This window comes from Limulus polyphemus, unplaced genomic scaffold (genome assembly GCF_000517525.1).
Source record: "Limulus polyphemus unplaced genomic scaffold, Limulus_polyphemus-2.1.2 Scaffold2014, whole genome shotgun sequence".
NCBI classification, from domain to species: domain Eukaryota; kingdom Metazoa; phylum Arthropoda; class Merostomata; order Xiphosura; family Limulidae; genus Limulus; species Limulus polyphemus.
The window spans coordinates 106600-121172 of NW_013667624.1; the positions used below are offsets into that span (position 1 = coordinate 106600).

General features: G+C 33.5%; 1 protein-coding gene across 1 annotated transcript in view; it reads right to left on the minus strand.

Annotated features, from left to right (window-relative positions):
- LOC106465656 (transmembrane and TPR repeat-containing protein CG4050-like) overlaps positions 1 to 14573 on the minus strand; it is a 60896-nt gene that overhangs the window by 25646 nt on the left and 20677 nt on the right. Inside the window, exons 9-11 of the mRNA XM_022393592.1 lie at positions 9010 to 9158; positions 7379 to 7459; positions 2374 to 2511 (exon numbers count right to left, since the gene is read on the minus strand). Coding sequence (XP_022249300.1) covers positions 2374 to 2511; positions 7379 to 7459; positions 9010 to 9158 — 368 coding nt within the window. The remainder of the gene's footprint in view (positions 1 to 2373; positions 2512 to 7378; positions 7460 to 9009; positions 9159 to 14573) is intronic.

Below are 14573 nucleotides of genomic sequence, written 5' to 3' on the forward strand. Positions count from 1 at the left end.
TGAAATTTATCCCATCCCAAAACAAATCCAGTCATTTAATGAAATTCTGCAATGAAAGACATATCCATTCATTCAATGTAAGAATTAAAGTAAAGCTTATCCCATCACCCAGTGTAAGTTTTATCCCAATACCCAAATTAACAATCAAGACAAAGTATATCTCATTACCCAACTTAACACTCAAGGTAAAATTTATCCTATTACCCAATGTGACATTCGTGTTCAGTCTTATCCCACTACTCAATGTGACACTCAAGGTAAATATTATCCTGCTATTTAATGTAACACTCAAGATAAAATTCATCCTATTACCCAATGTGATACTCAAGTTAAATCCCCCCCCCCCAGTGGCACAGCGGTATGTCTGCGGACTTACAACGCTAGAATCCTGGTTTCGATACCCGTGGTGGGCAGAGCATTGTGTAGCTTTGTGCTTAATTACAGACAAACAAGTTAAATCTTAACCCATTACCCAATATAACAATCGTGTAAAATCCAATATAGGACGTAAAAATGATGTCTGTAAATAAGTACGTTACGAATGTAAGACGTGTTGTCCAGGCATGACTTAAGTTAAGTATAGAGTCTTTTATTATAAATAAGCTCAAGTTTTATGTGTGTGCTAACAGATCTTTAGCTGACCGCTTTAGTCCTAGCCTTAAGATTTGGTGAAGTTAGAACGTTTTCGTACTTAACATCGCTGCGATGATTTCTAATTCACAAGATTGTGACCAGTTTATGAAAGTAGCTATCGTTTCAGAATTGGGAAAGTCCTGTACAAAAAGTTTTGGTACAAATGCTGTTGTTTATGAAATATTTGTGTAGCTGATATGGGAAATGTATGAAGGATATTTTTGTTTTTCTCATATGATGCTTGCCTCCGTAGAAGAGGTCAATGATGAACAGTAGGGATTTCCAATACCTCCTAAAAAGTGGGTAGGAATTTTCTGAACTTTAGAACGGGTATGTGACGATCGTGCCCAGATTTTTTTTTTTTTTTCTACACGGCGTGCCTATGGCACTGAAAGTGTACAATATTTATACATTCAGGGTGTTTAATATTTCAGTTGCCGATGTCACTATTGGCTGCCAGATTGATAGTATTTTTTAAATCTCTTGTATATATATATATGTATATATATGTAGTTGTAGATGTTGTCATTTTGTATATGTAATATTTGTCGTTGTTGTAAGTTAAACATGTAGTTGGTCTGTAACAACTCTAGCAGAATAGATTAACATGTACCTAAACGGTATTAAATATTTAACCTATGATGCACTTATTTTCACAGACTGTACTAGGTGTTCATTAAAACCATATACCATAATGTTCCACCGAGTGTAAGCTACTTGAATTTTACATCTTTCAACAATCGCACAGTAGTATGTAAAAATTCGCTGCACCAACAAGTAAATGAGATGTAATCAGTCACGTATTTATTGAAACATCAACCAACCCATGGTACTAAATTTTATAAGCGGTTAAAAAAAAAAAGAAAAGGAGTAGGGCCCGGCATGGCCAGGTGGTTAGGGCGCTCGACTCGCAATCTGAGGGGCGCGGGTTCAAATCCCCAAACATGCTCGCCCTTTCAGCCGTGGGGGCGTTATATCTGCGCTAGCCGTCCCTAATTTAGCAGTGTAAGACTAGAGGGAAGGCAGCTAGTCATCACAACCCACCGCCAACTCTTGGGCTACTCTTTTACCAACGAATAGTAGGATTGACCGTCACATTAGCCCTCGTGTAGCTTTGCGTGAAATTCAAAACAAACAGTTAAAAAACAATCACGATGATTTTCTATGTCTCTGTAATTCACTGCCTTTTGATATAATGTCATAACCTGACATAACAATAAGTGTTATGATATTAGAAACAAACAGTACTAGGAATTCTACAACAGCGGTAAAATAATTTACTAAACTTATATGCCCTCCAGGGTCACAGCGGTATGTCTGTGGACTTATACTGATAGAAACTGGGTTTCGATACCCGTGATGGGTAGAGCACAGATAGCTCTTTGTGTAGCTTTGTGCTTAATAACAAACAACTAAACGCATATCCAGCGCTATCCGAGGAATGGTTTAATAATATAATTAGACCGAGCTCAGCCCGGTGGTTAGTTTGTTGGACTGTTGAGCTGAGGTTATGTGGCTCGTTTCACGTTAACACACAAAACAACAACAACAAAAACAAATCGTGCTCCGCACTATGAGGCAGTGGGTGTGTTATAAGATCGACGAGAGAGCTGGCCAGTAGGTGGGGTTAACTAGCTATCTTTCCTCTAGTCTGTTACTTCAAAATTAGGAACGGCTAGTGCAGACAGCCCTCGTGTAGTTTTGCGCGAAACACCAACCAACAACTAAACTAATACTAACCTAATCGCTTGCTGATAAAAGTAAAGAGCCTCATCGTGGCGCGATTGTTTGTCCAAGGCTTTCCCAAGATTGTTGAAAATTTTTGCATTTCTCTGAGTTACTTTCAACGCTGAAGAAAACAGCGTATAGTCCGAGTACCTAAAAGAAAAAGAAGCCCAAGATAGCGAATTATTTTCTGTTTTTTAACGCTTATATACAAAGAAAGTTCGTCTGCCATCAAATTATTTTAATTAATGAAGTTACACAAGTTACATTTATCGACAAGTCCTGAATTAATAAAATTTCAAGTTTTTCTGAATTTATATTATACTTGTCAATTAATAAGTATTTTAAATAAACTCTTTTAATCAGTAGTTAGCGACATTTCGAGATTTTTTTTTATATACAGTTGCAATATACAAATGATTTAAATTTCTAGAAATTTTCAGGTAAGATCTTTTCTTTCACAGTTTTAACGCCCAGTCAGAGTGATATTTTTGGCGAGTTGATTTCCAAACATAACTTTCCGGTTCTCTCTTTTTTTCAATTATGAATAGAGATTTGAACTCCTTTCAATATCTGGAATCTAAACTACACATCAGTATGGTCGAATCCGCACTAGTTTTTAGGCGATGAGAAGGCAAAACCCGTATTCCCGTTTAATCTCCCACACAAAATGCTGTATTGGCTGCACACGTTGCACAATACAATATCTAGTTCCTTAGTTTTAACAAGCTGTTTTCTCCAGGGTTTTTCGAGTCATGTCGATAGAGATAGCTCAACGAAGCTTGCTTGGCGCCGTACAGTGGCTAAGGACGGTACCTGATCACTTATGCTATTTTGAGTAAGAGGAACACAGTCCATCCAACACCTTAAACTCCGCACCTTCGGAGTCAAATACTATTGAGAGGTAAGTTATCTTGGGCAGTAAAATATGTTTTTTGAGGTTAACAGATGGAGCTCTTTATTGGAGTCCATTTGTTTATTCTACTTCGAATACTAGAAACTGTGACACCTACCTGTGGCCCAACTAGTTCCCCAAATTCGGTCTTATCAACTCACAAACTGGGAGTTACTCAAGACATAAACCAAGGTAAGTATATAAGCAGGGGTGAATTTCTGAAAATGTTTATGCGGGTAGTCAGTATGCCTTCAGGGTAAATACACGAATGAGCAGATAAATGCACCATAATAATATATTATAATAATATAATACCCGAGATTTTTACAACTATTTTATAATCTAACAGCACAGTGAATATTATAAAAATTGTACTAGAGAACTAATTTAAAAATGGTTTTTACAGATTTGCACTTATTTACTTATTATTTAATTTACTTTAAACTTATTGAACTGTTCCAAATACTTCCAAATATATTAACATTGGCATTGTTTTTGAAATAATTTCAACTACTTTTTTTGGTGATAGACACAAAACAAATGAACAAAAATAATTAAATTATACATCCAAGAAATGTTTAATTATGCACTTTATTCAATTCATCTTAAAATAGGCTACTTCATACCTGGATTTATTTAAGAATCCGTTACATTTTCAAGCATACTACTTTTAGGTTTTAGCATTACTTTCAAATTTTTTTTGTAAAGAATGAATGAAATGTAGTTCCGTTTTTCATTAACTAGTCATCAAATTCAGTACATGACTGTGTAAAGTGTGTTTTGTTGAGGAGCGCAACCTAACTGGCTACACATTCAGCCCTGGGTTTCTCACCACACACACAGAAGGAACTTTCGAGAGAGTTTGGCGGCAGGAGAGTTACGTGTAACAACAATGAGCAAGTCAATTAGGCCTATTACATTCGTGACTGGATGTGACTGAGAGTATGATGTCTTTATTATAAAACCGAGACGTTCTGTGCGTCCCAAGAAATTTTCTAGGGACATTGGGATAAACTACCAAAATAAAAAAGGGCAAAACCGGGACGTCTGGTCATCCTATATAAAACGTGTCTTTCGGTTCTCAATACTACTTCTAAGATAATTTAGTACTACCATTTAGAAACATCTGAAGTTCATCCCTTGTATGAATTAATTGCATTTTTTAACAAAATTTGTTATCAAAGTTTCCATATAAGTGTGTTAGAAATCATTTTCATAACAATTTTAACTTTTGCATATAAAAAAATCATCCATAAACTCTGTCTTGCTATGCAGGAAATTCAGTAGATATCAGATATTAAAAAGGTGCATTTTTAAATACAACGATTATTTTATACACAATTCAATTAAAAAAGCTATTGAATGTTTTGAGAAAAAAAAACTGAAAGAAAATAATAATTCAGTCTTATAAATAATGGATATAATTAAACTGGTAGAAATACGTGTTGAAAACTCATTTTTCCAAATTAATAGCAAAGTTTATAAGCAAAACGAAGGTTGAGCTATGGGTTCTCCTTTATCTCCATTATTGTGTGATTTATTTATGGACAGTTTTGAAAGTGAAGCACTAGAAAAAGCAGATAAAAAACCTGAAGTTTGGTTAAGGTATGTAGATGACACATTTTTGATTTGGCAGTATGGTAAAGATGAACTAGCTAATCTTGATAATTACCTTAATAAAAAAGTTGAGATCAATGGTTGTTTACCTTTTTTGGATGTTTTAGTGAGTAAAAATAAGGATAAGTTGGAAACTACCATTTATCGTAAACCTTTCTCTGTAATCATTCCGCCACATCAACAATCTTGTCATACTACATCTAAAAAAACCTATGTTTTTTACTCTTATGTGGACAGGATATTAAAATTATGTTGTAAACAGGATGATATCAATAATGAGTTATTGTTAATTAAGCACGTAGCAGTGGAAAGAGGTTTTAATCCAGCTGTTGTTGACAGAGCTGTCATAAAACTTACAAACAGGGATAAAAATATTAAGTTAAAAACCATTTGCTGAAAAAAGTAAGAAATAATGTTTACTACTGTCATATATACCTGGCTTATCTTGTCAAATAATGAAAAACACAACAAATAAATGTTTTCCGATATACAAACCGATCAACAAAGTCAGCGAAATTCTTAATACAACTAAAGATAAAATTGAATTAATGGAAAAAATTGGCATATATAAAATATGATGTGAATGTAAAGAAGTTTATATGGGAAAAACTAGAAGAAATTCAAAATTCAGAGTGAATGAACATAAAAGAAATGTTAAAAATAATAATATTACTGTTTCACCTTTAGCAGAACATGTTAGTGAAACTAATCACACAATTCAATGGGAAAAAACTGTTATTTTAGCACAACCCGGAAATATAATTAGTATTAATATACGTGAATCTATTGAGATAATTAAATGTAAAAAAAGTAAATTTAAATTATTGAATAAGGATGATGGACTTGATGGAAATGTTGTCAACAGATGGCGTGAAATTCTTTAATGTGTAAACTGGTGTTTTGATAACTATATAAATAGGTGTTACTTTTGCAAAACATAACACTCCTGAGGATAATACAGTAGTATATGTTGAAACATGTAGAGTGTATGAGACTGTTTTCCAGTCACGTCGGAGATTTTACCACTTTTTAACCTTGTACAGTACGTTATTATTTTAATAATTTGGAGACTGGAAACAATATCATTTTAATTGAATTGTATAAAAAATAATCTTTGTTTTTAAATACATTTTTTTTTAGTTTAAGGTGCATTACATGCTAACACATGTGTTAATTAATGTTGACGTATTAGAAATGTTAAAAACTTTCAGAACTACTTTTCATAAAACATTTACATGTGAATGGTCACCATCTCTGAATTCTGTACAGCGTGATCTCCATAAACATGAATACTTTTTCCCTTCGGCCCCCTTTCGGGGTCATATGTTTTAACAGTAGACTGTTGTCTGTCAGTCAATCAGTAGACACTAAAATGACGTCACATAAGAACGCTTAGTGTTGCAACTTGTACTGTCGTAACGTCAGTAAAATGTGTGCATGCCATGAATCACGAGGATAATTATGCACTCTGTAGGCTATAACACAGCATGGCATATAAATTTCAAAAACAAGAAATAAAAATATTTATTACTCTTAATTTTGGTTTTACTTACTCTTCAAACAGAACATTTACGAGGACCCTGCGGAAGTACACTTAGTATTATGCAAAGAGAAATAATTCAATAATGCTCAGCAACATTGCGATAGGTGTAAATGTTATCAGCGCTAGAATTTTGATTGCTCCGCACGTTCTCTGTGGAGTGAAGAAAGTCATTGTATTTAGGTTCGAGGAAATGATCGAATATTTGTCTTCTGGCAGTTAGATGAACAATTTACCTGTCATTGTGTCGTGCAGCTGTGGAGTATTTTGATTGGTGGTTATAGTATTGGATGCGTTATTTTTGTAAGACCTATTTGTGAAGTTTCAGCGTATATAAATGCTCCAAGGGCATCAAATAATATTTTCTAGGGCTAAGGAAAAGGTTATGATTAAGATACCAATGTGTATTTCTAGCATAGTAATAGAGCATCACAAAATTGACAAGAATAGAGACAAAATTATCAAAAGACTGAAAGACTTAGTTGACAGCTAATATCAATGCTCAGATGATTCTACACTATGCTATGATAACTACTATCCAGAATAGAGACAAAATTCAATCAAAAGACTGAAAGACTTAGTTGACAGCTAATATCAATGCTCAGATGATGCTACACTATGCTATGATAACTACTATCCAGAAACCAGTGGAATGCACTTCCCGCGTTCCCTTATAATATTTCTTTGTATGTTATACAGTTTGCCCCAGAGATTGTTCCAAATACTGTCTGTATAACTATTCTCCATATATATTATTTTGAGCGGAAAGACCTCTGATAGTAGAACAGAAATATCCTCTTCTTTGTGTACATAGCTTTCTTGAAATGAACAGGAGCTTGCCAATAACATTAGAAATGTGAAACTTTGGTAAAGATTGTTTCAAAATATTACAGAATGCTCAAACACTCTTGTACTATAAATGAAAGTATATGTCTGTGTGTGTGGGTATGAATAACTCTAGAACTTACCAGTCGAGATTGCGGTAAGCTGTCTTAAATCCATGAGAAATAATTAGCAGTAGTAGAGCAGTCACGGCCAGCATTCGGGCTCTGTGTAAATAAAATCTTTTCAGTCCACTATATTTTAACCAGGGTTTTAAAAAAACGTAATTCCATCAAATAAGAAGTAATTTTTAGTGAAGTGAAAATATAGTATTGTCTTAGCCCTGATAATAAGTAATATCAGAACCAACTAAACTGTGGTCTCTGTACAGTCAATTTTAATAAAGTAAGTTACGTTAAAATACCTTGACTCCAACGCATATTGACATTTATCCCATAAAGTTTATTAATACTTGAGAAGAAGTTTTTACCGTTTTAGGATCATTAAGCCATTATGTTGAAAGTCAATAAGAACACCGAGTACGTCACAACGATCGGGTGCATAAACTGCAAAATCTGATCTCAAGGATATTTTTATGAGACAACAATATTACAAGTATAGCAGTGAATATATGCTTAGTGAAGCATTATCATAACATTAAAAAAAATCTCGTATAAATCTTGAACATAATAAACTTAAGTCTCAGAACTTAAAGCATAAAAGACTGACAGTGACTGATATTCGAAACATTATAGTGTGTTTGTTTATGTTAAATATAGATTAGAGGTACTTTTATAAAAAACATTATAGTGTGTTTGTTTATGTTAAATATAGATTAGAGATACTTTTATAAAAAACATTACAGTGTGTTTGTTTATGTTAAATATAGATTAGAGGTACTTTTATAAAAACATTACAGTGTGTTTGTTTATGTTAAATATAGATTAGAGGTACTTTTATAAAAAACATTACAGTGTGTTTGTTTATGTTAAATATAGATTAGAGGTACTTTTATAAAAACATTACACGATTTAATCTTACGAATTACTACCGTTGTTAGAAAGATTACACAACATACGGTTACATTCGTATATTATATAGTCCTTGATATAAAAAACTACAGTTTCTACGGGACCTTATTGTTAACCAATGATATTTATATAATATTTAGTCCTTGATTTTAATGTCCAAAATTACATTCTCTACCGGACTTTATTGTTCACCAATAATATTTATATAGTATTCAGTTCTTTATATCAACGTACAAAATTACATTCTCTTCCGAACCTTGTTGTTAATCAATAATATTTATATAGTATTCAGTTCTTTATATCAACGTACAAAATTACATTCTCTATCGAACCTTGTTGTTAACCAATAATATTTATATAGTATTCAGTTCTTTATATCAACGTACAAAATTACATTCTCTACCGAACCTTGTTGTTAACCAATAATATTTATATAGTATTCAGTTTTTTATATCAACGTACAAAATTACAGTTTCTAAGAGACCTTATTGTTAATCAGTAATGTCTGTATAGTATTTATTCCTTGTTACCAATGTAGAAAATAACATTTTCTACGGGACCTTATTGTTAATAAGTTATATAATATTTAGTCCTGATGTTAATGTCCAAAATGATATTTACTACGGACTTTATTGTTACTGAATGATATGTATACAGTATTTAGTCCCTGTTATAAACGTGGAAAATGTTATTGTTAATCAATAGGCTCTTATTCGTCGCTTCTATTTAAAACTCTATTTTCTCACCTTCCTCTCCACAAGATAGTCCAGCCGGTAGCCACTAACATGCAAAATCCCATGCTCGGTATGTAGAGAACTCTCTCTGCGAGAACGAACCCCACGGGATGAAACAAATTGGATGCTGGGATGAAAGGGATTACCAGCACACAGAGGGCCTGTAAGTAAGAGGGGCAACAATTATCTTTCTTTTGTTTGTAGTTAAGCATAAAGCAATACAATGGGCTATTTGTGTTGTGCCCACTACGGGTATCGAAACTCGATTTTTTAGCGTTATAAGCCCTCAAACTTACAGCTGAGCCACCGGGAGCAAAGAAAGTTTATTTCAAACTAACAGCGCCGCATCATTATATATATATAAAAAAGTCAATATGATTTTTTTTGGCAAGGTTGGTATCCAATAAAATAGTCGTTAGCTCGTGCGGCACATTAATCAAACTCAACTTTCTTATTTCTAAAATGTATCAGCACGGGAGTTAAGGTTTGTTAATACAGATATCTTGTTACGTATTTTACGCCCTAGCACACAAAAGAAAATGCCTTTTTCCTTTGGATTTACTGGGATGGTATAGCTTAGTCTAAATCAGATACACTGTTATTGAAGAAGACTGTGAGAGAGAGCTATTGAAAGAACATGTCTTCCCTAAGTTTTATTTCTTTTATCTAGCTTAGTTTTTCTAATCGTTGCTAGAGAAAAACCATTGAAACAATTTAAAAAAGGTTCAAATCCACTGTTCCAAAAGCTAAGAAAAAAGAAATGCAACTCAAAATATCAATAAATTTAAAATTGACATCAATAAGATTAGCATCAAAAGTTGATAATATTAAAAGTGATTTTTTTTACGTATGTCACCAGTGGGCTTGAAATTACTATATCGTTACTAAAATACTTTTATTATTTTAGTTCTTTCATTCATCAAAACAGACGATCATCCTCATCTAAGATGTATAATACATTTTCTATATTTATCTTTACATATTTCATTTACGAGGTGTTATATATATAGATTGTTATCATGTATATACGCCATTTGCTATAAGTATGTAGTTGAAATATCCACATTCGTTATTTGAAATTTTAATTAGAACTTCTGTTGGTGGTACAAACAAAAGTGAGTTGTAAAATATGTTTACACATGTTGTAATGAGTTTATTTGTTTCATCTAGTTATGATACGGTAAAAAGACCAACACACACACACACACACATGTTTATTTATAACTTTACCCATAACTCAAAAACAGAAGGATTCCTGACCACCAAAAATAATGCAGATATTTATGATATAGGATAATTTTTAAGATCAAAGAGAGAAGAAAGTAAATTGTAAGAATTATCAGATCCTGATATTTGTAACAGTAAATAATCAGTATGCATAATTCATCAAATTAAAGAATACTGGGTTATTTAATCCAATAGATAACCAGCTGATAATAAAGCTTCGATCATAAAAAGCTTGGTTGAGTAAACTGTTATTTTACTAAAAGTATTGGATTAACTAATAAAATAGATAAATATTTCTATTGAATAAAATGGTGTTATATTTTTGGAGAGAATAAAGTCTGGACAATATTAAAACACGCAATTTAAACATTGACACCGCACAAAACAATAAAAATATAAATGACACTTATTTGTATTTTGTATTTATGGCCAAGCTAATAAGGCTATCTTTCGCTGTCCCTAATTTTTAGCTACTGACCAGGAGGAAGGGAAACAGTCAGTAGCACCCTATCACCCACTATCCATGCTAAGGGATTGACAATTACTCTTATAACATACTCACAGCTTAAAATGCCGGAATATTTTGTGTTTTCGCACGTATTTGAACTCGACTTGTCCCCTTCAAAATACAAAGCTCTAACACAGGGTCAACCTACGACTTGGATTTTATTATGTTTTACCATTATAAGACAAACCCCATTGTTTTAAGATAATGCCATTTATTCCCCACCCCAGATCATTTTTATGCAAATCAAACATCTGAATCTGATAATCTGTCATGTGATCTGAAATGCAAATGATTGGTCATTCAACCTACTCGTATATTAACATTTGGTAGAAGTGACTTTAACGTCTTGCAGTTCATAACATTTCACTTCCGTATGGAGCATGACTTCTATGAACAACAAGGCAGCTTGGCACCGATGGTGTATCCTTAAAATCAGATTTTTGTTGGTAAGATTCTAAGGTATCTTCGACCACTCTCTGAAATGGTAATTTCCAGAACATCTTCGGTGTCTTGAATCATTTGATGAAATATGACGCGTATCGCTAGAGCATTCCATACATGCCCCACGTGAGTAAAGCCTAATGAACATGAGAACATTCCATTCAGGCAACAACCTTTTCTTCAAAGAATGTTTCGACCAGTTTAGTACGGTTTAGTTTCAGTATGAAAATGAGTTTGAGTATAGTTCCAACTATTTTCCTAAACGAGTTTGTCTCTTATACACGGTGAATTGTAATTCAGCTGTAAAAAGAAAGTTGTTGCTGGTCAACTGAACACGTTATAGCAGGGAAAGGGTCACTCAAATTAGTATGGTGTGAGCAATTCAAAAATCAAGGATTGTAAAAACGAACACTACAAACCACTGTTAACAGATTTTAGTTTCAATATACGTGATTGGATAAGTAATTAAAATTATACATGCTTCATTAAAACTGTTGTATGTTATTCTCCTTTTTGATATTTTTATTTACACTCACCATGCCTGCGACATCGTTTGAAATTGAAATGCGTATGTATTTTTTTATCTAACTGTTGATAATTATGTTAAATTCTCCAGTCTTTCCATTGCAGCTGAGATGTTCTGCTTGGACTACAAGCGGACCTAATGAAATTAGTTTCTAGCTATGTATACAGTGACATGGCTATCAGTTGTGGCTACTTACATCTGACTCTGTCTCAGAGATGGTGTGAGCCACAAACGAAATATAGCAGTTATTTTCTTGAGTTATCGGTGGATAAACTGTTTTCATAGGTGTTTGTCCAACAATACCATTGGTTTGAAAGCTATTCTACGTCCTGCTAACGACACTAAAACATTGTTGTCACAGCTTATTGTAATTGGTCTACTTTTTTTTTCTGATGGCTCTCCACATGAGTGAAGCATCCAGATGTTTTATTTGAAGTCTAGGCGTACTCTGTGAACAATATTGGACACCTTAAACTCTGCGGTTCACTTTAAGGTGACAAATGAGACAAGATTATTTAAGATCGCTATATAAATAGGGTTGAGTCTGTTATATTAAAATTATTTTGGAACTTCACCACGTCGTTATTGATTACATTGCCACATCTGCTCATAATTTATCTCACGACCGTGCATCATAACAATAGTCCTTTATCATAGTTTCCATTGAAAAAAGCTGTGTTGTAAGGCTGCCATGTCCAAATCACATCACTCCTCCCTGTACGATTACTATAATCCATCTAGTGTAGGGGATGACGATTTCCCAGTGCCTACTTCAACAGTCTGAACACACAGAAGTCCATAGACAGTCAGTCAGGTGATTTGACCAGTATGTTTTTATATGGAATAACACGAATACCCGTTTTATTCTCCAATTGCTTAAGGCATGCGACAGTTGAAACGGAGGTATGACTGGAAGCTTTATCTTGGTAAATCCATACTATGTTGGCCTTGTTTGCGAGTAATGCCGGTATCTCTGTGTGGTACAATGTATCCAGAAAATTAGTCTGATAGTATGAAAAGTTCACCTTGATCTTTGTATCTACCCTTCTGATCCCTCGCTTGCTCCTCGCGCAGTATCCAGCAATGATCATGTATCCCTTCAAAAAAAGTTTTGCGACATGCCTGTAACACCCTTGAAGTTGTTTTTTCTCTCACCCATTTGTTAGTAGAAAATGGCACAAGAGTCGTTAGAATAATCAAGGCACACATACGCTTCCTCTAGTGTTATCACATACTCCCATTTTTTCCATGGCTAGGTACTGTTCTTACATTTTTTTTTACAGTTGGTATTCCTTTCCTGGATATGTCGTGGAAGCAGCTTGTGTACACATTCTAGAAGGAGAGCTTTCTTGTCTGTGTAGCGTGGACTGGGGCACGTGGAAAGCATTTACAACTGACCTTTGTGTTCATGGATTATTACCCATTACAAAACGCCGCACTTTGTCTATCACGGCTGCGACTTGTTGAATGTCTCTTTTCTGGATGGACATGGTGCCCCAAGTTGATCCACATTCCTTTTATTTACAATCTCGCTAAGTACAAGGGACATAGCCGTTCAGGAAATTTTAAATCCTCGATCTAAATACATCTTTATGAACTGAGTGTATGAATATTTTGTGTTGGTAAAAGCTGTTACATCCCTTCCTAAAAGCGATTACTTTGCAGTGACATCACACTACCTATGCAATGCCAAACAATTACAAAATGTAATTTTCATACATTTCGTCCACAGGAATCATATATCGGTTGTGATTGTCACATGACTTGCTGTTTTTCATATTGAAAATCGTTTTAATATATAACGTACTCGACCCTCTGTATATAGCATATGGTTAATGATTATTCATTCTTAGTTCAGCTCATATGACTGATAATTAGATACTTATCCATATATCAATAAACCATGTCGGATGGGAGTGAGTGGCATTATTTTTCAACAATGGTATTCGTCCTTTCATAGCCCTAATACTACAGAGTCCGTCTCTTTAATTGTTTTGTACACCGTTGTTGTTGTTTGCAGTTAAGCACAAAGCTACACAAAGGGCTATCTGTGCTCTGCCCACCACGGGTATCGAAACCCGGTTTCTAGCGTTGTAAGTCTGTAGACATACCGCTGTGCCCCTGGGGGGCTTTGTGCACCGTATAAATAAAAAATTTAAAATGAGGTTAACCATCTCAATTAAAAATACTATGTAAATTAATCTTATAACTAGAAATAAAATCATTTTTAAATATCTGACCGAAATACTTTAATATTTTTGGTATTTTTTAAGGATTTTAATTCAAATATTCATCTTGATATGACATGAATTGACTACACTTTGTATCATGATGAATACAGCAATCTTATGTAATAATGGCTTACTCTGAATTTTCATTACCTGTGGTACATATTTATGGTTTATGTTCCTTTTTTTTAAAGAAAATAATAATACATTTACATACGAGATTAAATTATTTAGTGTTGAGTAGGCACAGACGCTATTCAATCTCCACAATCTTCACTTTAGAACTTTTTGAAACTCTAACTTAAGATACTGTTCAATCTTTATAACAGAACTTTTTGATTAACTGTATTTTGGTACTGTACGATTGACACTTCAAAGTTTTTTTTAACATCTAATTTTTGATGATATTAAATCTACACTTCAGAACTTTTTTACAATTTAGCTTTCAATACTGTTCAACTTTTATTACAGAACCTTTTGACTGCCTGTTCAATCTTTAGTTAAGAACTTCTGATTTTTGATGCTATTCAACATTCACCACAGAACTTTTTAACTATGTAATGTTTAGTGTTGCTCAATCTTTATCATAGATACACTCGTTTAAAAATGATTGTGGAAACGATGAGTAAAAATAGTATAAAAGACA